Source organism: Berghia stephanieae, chromosome 9, assembly GCF_034508935.2.
Source record: "Berghia stephanieae isolate SIO BIC M18660-M18661 chromosome 9, UCSD_Bste_1.3, whole genome shotgun sequence".
In the NCBI taxonomy this organism is placed as follows: Eukaryota; Metazoa; Mollusca; class Gastropoda; order Nudibranchia; family Aeolidiidae; genus Berghia; species Berghia stephanieae.
The window spans coordinates 38,117,270-38,124,769 of NC_088368.1; the positions used below are offsets into that span (position 1 = coordinate 38,117,270).

A 7,500-nucleotide genomic window follows, 5' to 3' on the forward strand; every position below is an offset into this window, starting at 1 on the left:
TAATTTCATTCCAAGACAATGACAGGAAACAATTGGAAAACGGGTATGGGGGGGGGGGATAGAAGACACAGAATGTACCTCCCTGCCCACTATGGGAGGTCAGGATCCCCACCCAGTAATTACCATTTGACAAAGTTTCAGAAAGTAAACACGGAGTATAAATTACCCTTGATTTTTAATTGTACCCCAGTTTTTCATTTAACCTTTTTGGGCATTTAAAAAAGGCAATATCCACTAATGGCTCTCACAGAGTACTTTTCAAGGTTCTCTTGCCAATAGTAAGACTTGATATGCAGAAGTTAGGCGATTGCCACTAAACATGCTCAAAGCGTTTTACAAGGGATCGCAGCCAACATGTAGGATGAGACATGACGCCTGATAGGTGATAATACAATTTCTTTTCCAACAGGGACAACACTGTTAATGGCCATGTACTCATTTGATACTTGAGTATGGTGAGAGATTGTGAATAATGAGCCTTTTCCAAGGGTTCCACTATCCAGCGAGCGAGGCTCGAACCCAGAACTTGCTGATTCGAAAGCAAGAGTCATAGCATGCGACCACATAGCAGTACAATCTGCTGAGTCGCTATTTCATATTCAGATTAATGTGCATCAGGGCAGATCATTCTTGTTGCCATACTTTCTAACTTTGTGCGGCTATGTGGTCTAGTCGTATGACACTCGCTTTCGGATCGGAAGGTACTGGGTTCGAGCCTAGCTCGGCGCTTAGCTGAGTCCTTGGAAAAGGCTCTTTACTCACATTCTCTCACCTTACTCAGGTGTAAAATGAGTACCTGGCCGTTGACAACGTTGTCTCTGTCAGAAAAAAAGTGAAATCGCCTAACAGGCGTCATGTTTCGTTCTACATGTTACGTGTTGCTGTTGGTCATGGACCCATTGTAAAGCGCCTTGAGTACATTAAGTAGACATAGGGAATGAGATTAGCGGAAGAGTAGTGTCCCTTGATTGGACGTCACCCATAGTCCGTGACGTCACCCGCGGAAGTTATTAGAGAGAGAACGTCATGCGTCTCTGGTCCTCGCGGAAGAGAAACTGTACACTTCCAATGAGATTGGAAAATACTTGTTTGCCTCATTGAACAATTTTAAAAAACTAATACAAACAGAAAATTGAGCTTTATATAGAGCACTTTCTATTAGACGTTGCTCAAAGCGCTTTACAAACGGTCCATGACCAACAGCAACACGGAACATGTAGAAGGAGACATGGCGCCTCGTAGGCGATATTACAATGTATCCGGCAGAGACAACGCTATTGTTAATGGCCAGATACTCATTTTACACCTGAGTACAGCGAAGGAATGTGAGTAAAGAACCTTTTCCAAGGACTCAACTATGCTCAGAACCCAAGACATTCCAATCCGAAAGCGATTGTCATACCACAAGACCATATGACGGCACAAAATACCCTGAGTGTTTTGAACCGTCTCATCGTCTTTGGTGATGATAAGGTGTCCATTATATTGAGGCAACGTGCACTTATTTGCAGGGCTGATAACACAATTCATTATGGGCTCATTGTTGTAACGGAAATCTCAAAACAATAAAAAGACACAAAATATTGTCCATTACAACAATGTTAAACTAGGCCCATAATTGCTTTCGGATGTCAGACCTGCGTATGTCTACATGTCGCTTGAGATTGTTAACTCGTTTGTTTTTTTAAAAATCTCGTTGTCTTGTTTTTTGTTTTTGTTTTTAAGGGTTTTACGGCGCTTGCAAAACATTAAAGTTATATCACCGCCAGTAAAAAGGAAGAAATGGGAGAGTAAAAAGTAATAGAATTACAATTAAAGCAACCAATAGAAGGTGAAACAAAGGGGAAAGGTTCAAATAGGGAACAGATGTAGATTCCAAGAGCACACTATCAAAGTACTTACTTTGAGATCACCTAAAAGTCTCTTCCTGATACAAGCACAAGATCCCACTAAGTGGAATCCACTCAAATGTATATAAATCATATGTTAAAATAAAAACAATAACAGTACATAATGGAGAGATGATTTAAAAGTTTAAAAAATATCGTCCCCCAAACTCTAACTATACATTTGACTGTTTCCCTCCCAATGAGGGTATCTGGACAGGGCCAGGACAAAACAAGTGATCTCATTCCAAGACAAAGACAGAAAGCGATTGAATAACAGATACAGGAGGATAGAAAACACAGTAAGTGCCTCCCTGCTCGCTATGGGGGATCTTGAACCCCATCGAGTTATCTGGCTGTGACTGAGCGGTCTCGAAAATCACCCCCTTACGTTACGAACATGTGACAATGTAAATGTTGCTGATCGAAGCTCAAAGAAATAAATAACAATGTGAAATTGAAAGTAAACTTCAATTTGATATACGAAAACAGATAAAATTGACGTTTCGGATTTCCCCTTTATCAACAAAACAGGAAGAATGAAACACCACATTATCTCATTCGTCTGTAATGTTTCATTCTTCCTGTTGTGTTGATAAAAGGGAAACCCAAAACGTCCATTTTATCTGTTTTTGTATAATTATTTGAAGTTAACATTCAATTTCAGATTGTTATTTGTTATTAATATGTGACTCAACGTCTAAAAACGGTATAAAGTTTGGATTGACTACCGACTTACTTACTTACTTCAGTATCATCGCATACGTAACCTCATTCCAAGACAAAGACAGAAAGCAGATTGAAAACAGATATAGGGGAATAGAAGACACAACAAGTGACATCCCTCCCCACTATGGGAGGTCAGGACCCCCACCCAGACATAGGGGGATAGAATACGCTACAAGTGATCTCCCTGCCCACGATGGGAGGTCAGGACCCCCACCCAGACAGGGGGATGGAAGACGCTGCAAGTGACATCCCTGCTCACGATGGGAGGTCAGGACCCCCACCCAGACATAGGGGGATAGAAGACGCTGCAAGTGACCTCCCTGCCCACGATGGGAGGTTGTTGTTGTTTGTTGCTTTAGGTCTCTTCCAACACAATTGAGGTTGAAACAAAAAAACAAGCAATCTAACATAATATACAATGTAAATCTAAATCATAATAAAGAATCATAACTAAATTATAATAACCAGAACAAACAGGGCCAGAAGATTACAGAAAAAAATAATATCCCCTGTCAAAAATACAATCACAAAACCAAAAGCAGATAGGCCTAGTAAAGAGAAGAAGAAACGACATCACACAATCGTAACAAACCATAACGAACATCATAGTATATGATTCAAGGGTGATGCTCCCATCCAACCACCCGCCACGATGGGAGGTCAGGAACCCCACCTCGACTTATGGAGATAGAAGACGATGCAAGTGACCTCCTTGCCCACCACGACGCCACCCCAACCCCTCCGCTCATTGATTGACCCAATCACAGAAATGAAAAAAACCGTATCTTGTTTACAGTTGATTCTCATTTAATATCTTTGATAGTACAATCAAAAATGTAAAAAATAGACATAACATTAGTGAAAACAGAAACTACAGCACTGGCAACAAAAAAACGTTAATAATATGGCAACAACAACGACAATAGTAACAATAACAACAACAACACCAACAACAAAACCTTAATATTATGGCAACAACAGCAACAACAACAACAACAACAACAACAACAGTAACAATGACAATAACAACAACAATAACATCGACTGCAACACTACCACCGCCATCACCAACGCAACCAATAACAACAACATCGGCAACAGCAACGAAAACAACAAGACGAATAACAAGAACAACTTTAACAACACTAGCCAAAGCATCATCATCATCATCATCATCATCATCATCATCATCATCATCATCATTGTCGTCATCATCATCACCATCATATCATCGTCATCATCGTCCTCCTTATTATCATCATTATCCTCAACATTATCATCATCATTGACAACAACAACTACAACAACAACAACAACAACAAAAACAACAACAACAACAAATATAAAGGAATACAAAAATAAAAGAAACAAAATACAACTTACTACAATAAAACATAATAACAAATAATCAAAGATCTGTAAAAATCGAACACGATATGAGGCTAAAGACAAAAATGAATACGAGACAACGCTTTGAATTCATGAAAAAAACAACAACTCAAAGCTAAAAATAAAATTACTACAATAGGCATAAAAAATATCAATAAAATACCTGTTTTAATCATTCTCCAGCCAACAACAATAACAATAACGACACAAAAGACAGTAACAACAACAACAACAACAACGATAATAATAACAGCAATAACGACTACCAATAACAATATCAATAACCACAACAAATTAAATGTCGTAATAGGACAACGATCAAACTGAAGTAATAATCACACGCATCTCGGGGATGGCTGAAGAACAATTTGGCTCCGAAACATCTCTTTTTTATAATTTTTTCTTCTGTTGATTGACTTTGAATGCATTTTTGTTAAAATTCTGAAATTCATAACCAAAATTAATGTAGAAAGAATGAACTTATTCATATAACATTTGCATAGTATATTTTTTGTCAATAAATGTTTAGCAATAGCGTTACATGGTAGTAGAAAGATAGTAAAATTGTTTGTTATTTTTACAGCCTTGCTTTTTTTTGTATATCATTTTCCTTTGTTATTTGTTACGTATGCATGCATTAAAAATCCATTACTGCACGATCATGAGTCATCAATCGTGGTTAATGATCTGCGCAAAAAGTGATGACGTAACCACACAACTAGAGAGATGAACAGAGAGAGAGAGAGAGAGAGAGATAGAGAGAGAGAGAGAGAGAGAGAGAGAGAGAGAGAGAGAGAGAAAATAGTTACTTATATAGGTAACGTTTTCAATTCAATTTAAATGGTTTGCCTTCATTCTTCTTAATTTTAACATATTCCATGGTTAATAAATGGTTTTGGCTGATGAGGGGTGTAATAATTAGATTAAATCACACATTATTTGTTATTATGTTTGTTATTAATTTAAGCGCTTTGAGCTAGTTGAGATACGGGGTAAGGCGCTTTATAAAAATCATGTATTATAATTATTGTTTATTTGGGTTGTAAACACTCTTCTAATTTAATATTTTCACTCGGAGAGCTCGTGAAAATCTTCAAATAAAAACATGTGTTTATACCCAAAATAATAATATCCCATAATATAAAATAAAATAATTCCATGATAACATTCTAGATAAATCTAGGTAAGATAAAAGTTAGACCTTCCGCCACGACATCATTAGATATCGTCGCCTAGGCATTCTATGAAGGAATATAGATATAATCCATCAAACAGGATGTCTGATGACAACAGGAATCACCCACATTGTCCAAAATGAGCAAATTGGGGGCTGAAAGTGCCTGAAGCTGGGCCCGAAGCCGGGGCCACTTCGCCCACCACACCCCAATTTTGTAAAGACAGTCTTTGCCTTCCCTTCTTCTTCTTCTTCTTCTTCTTCTTCTTCTTCTTCTTCTTCTTCTTCTTCTTCTTCTTCTTCTTCTTCTTCTTCTTCTCCTTCTTCTGGTCTTGGGTTTCCATCTATGATTCAAAGGTCTTTTGACCAATGTAACCATGAATGATCATGATTCTACAAGGTGACTTTGTTTCACCCGACCCAACGTGCACATATATGCAGGTCTGACATCCAAACCCGCTCACTTATGGGCCTAGTTTAACACGGTTGTAATGGACAATATTTTACGTCATTTTTTGTTTGAGTTTTCCATTACAACAATGAGCCCATAATATAAGGAATTGGGTTATCAGACCTACAAATAAGTGCACGTTGACCCGACCTATTAATATTATCTGTTTTAGAAGACCGAGTCCCAAATGTAACTCTTTCCTTACCGACACCAGGAAAATCGCCACATTCGCTACGATGCAAGCAGCAATTTTTTTCTCAGTCTGATTTCTTTAGTACATCACACAATTTGAGGAATTTTTTTTTTGGGACTAACTATAAAAAAAATGAGACTCTTTTTGTAGGGCTCATTTTGCAGAACAATAATATCATAATATATAGAATATACTCGTTGCTTTCCTGTATGAGTAAGAAAAATATATTTGTGTGTAGTTTTGTGGGATAAAATTGTGAAAATGGTTGGTATGGAGAGAGTCAAAACCCAAGCAGTCTTAATAAATAGTTAAAAATGCGTTGTTTTTGTTTTTCTTTTTTGTTTTTTCTCTTCTTTTTTTAAAGTCTGTCTTTTTACTTTCTTTCTTTCCTTCTTTGTTTTTTGCTTGTTTTTGTTTTTGTTTTTGTTTTGTTTTTTTTTCTTTGTTTGTTTACTGTTTCCGCCTCCTGTTTCCGTGTCTTCTTTTATTCCTTCTTCTTCTAGATTTGGATTTCCGCCTGTGCTTGGATCTCTTGTTACATCCACGCCTCTTCAGCCGTCGGAGCATCCGTCGGACGTTCTTGGACGTGGCGCGTTGTACCTTCGACAGACCCTTCATTTTCCTGGCTCTGTGATATTGAACCGTAAAGGATTGCTTGTCCAACAGGAAAGCGTATCTGTGGGTGGTCGCGAGGGGTGGGGGTGTGAGGGGTAAGGAGGGGGGGGGGAGGGAGGAGGGGTGGCGGAGAAGAGAGAACTCATAAGTGGATATTGGAAATAAATATATATATTTTTAAATTGAGCTTTTATATAGCGTAATATCCACTAAACGTGCTCGAAGCGCTTTACAAAGGGTCTCAATAGCAACACGTGACATAATGAACGAGACATGGGGCCTACGAGGCGATATTACAATTTTTTTCCGACAAAGACAACGCTGTTATCGGCCAGGTACTCATTATACACCTGTGTGAGAGATCCCATTGGTTGAACTGTTGAATACAACTCAGGATTTGTTTTCTTTTGTGGCCAAAGACTTGTCTTTTGACGTCATTTGCTGGTCAGTGCCAGGCCATGAGTTTACGAAGGCCACGATCTGTTAATCACAATGTAAAACCGTTTAGAGAAATTAGCTCACATTGTTTATGTGGATAATGTTAGGGATATGACATCTTTGGTGTAAAGAAATATCTAGTTTATCATGAATGCACCAATTTAGTCATTCAGCGCCAATATGCCCATGGAGCCGGAGTTTATCCTGGTTTCTATAGCGTGAAACGGACAATAGCAATTGCTTGCTATCCTTTGGACAGGATGTTAGTCTATCATCGCAAAGTACTTTCCACCAAACCGGACAGACTCAGCTACCCAATCAGTGCTGGATGGACAAGAGAAAACGGTCAGTAAAAAAAAAAATCTAGATTGCCCCATGGGATCGATGTTGGTGCCATTGCGTGTGAAGCGAGTGCTCTACCAACTGAGCTATCGGATCTCCAATGCATTTATTGGCTTCAACAATATTATTATTATTATTACTATGACATGACCCACTGTCTAGTGTTACAATGTGCTAACCATTGTGCTAACGACGTATATCATAGATTGTGTGCATCGTGAGATTTTTGTAATCACCACTCACTATCACCACTTCAATTATCATATACTCATCATTATCAACA

At 38.3% G+C, this 7,500-nt stretch overlaps 1 protein-coding gene across 1 annotated transcript in view; it reads right to left on the minus strand.

Moving 5' to 3' along the window:
- Positions 1-3,401: 3,401 nt before the first annotated feature.
- The window catches only part of LOC144980194 (complement C3-like), a 97,993-nt gene continuing 93,894 nt past the window's right edge, over positions 3,402-7,500 (minus strand). Inside the window, 1 exon segment of the mRNA XM_078927768.1 lies at positions 3,402-6,498. Coding sequence (XP_078783894.1) covers positions 6,273-6,498 — 226 coding nt within the window. The 3' untranslated portion in view covers positions 3,402-6,272.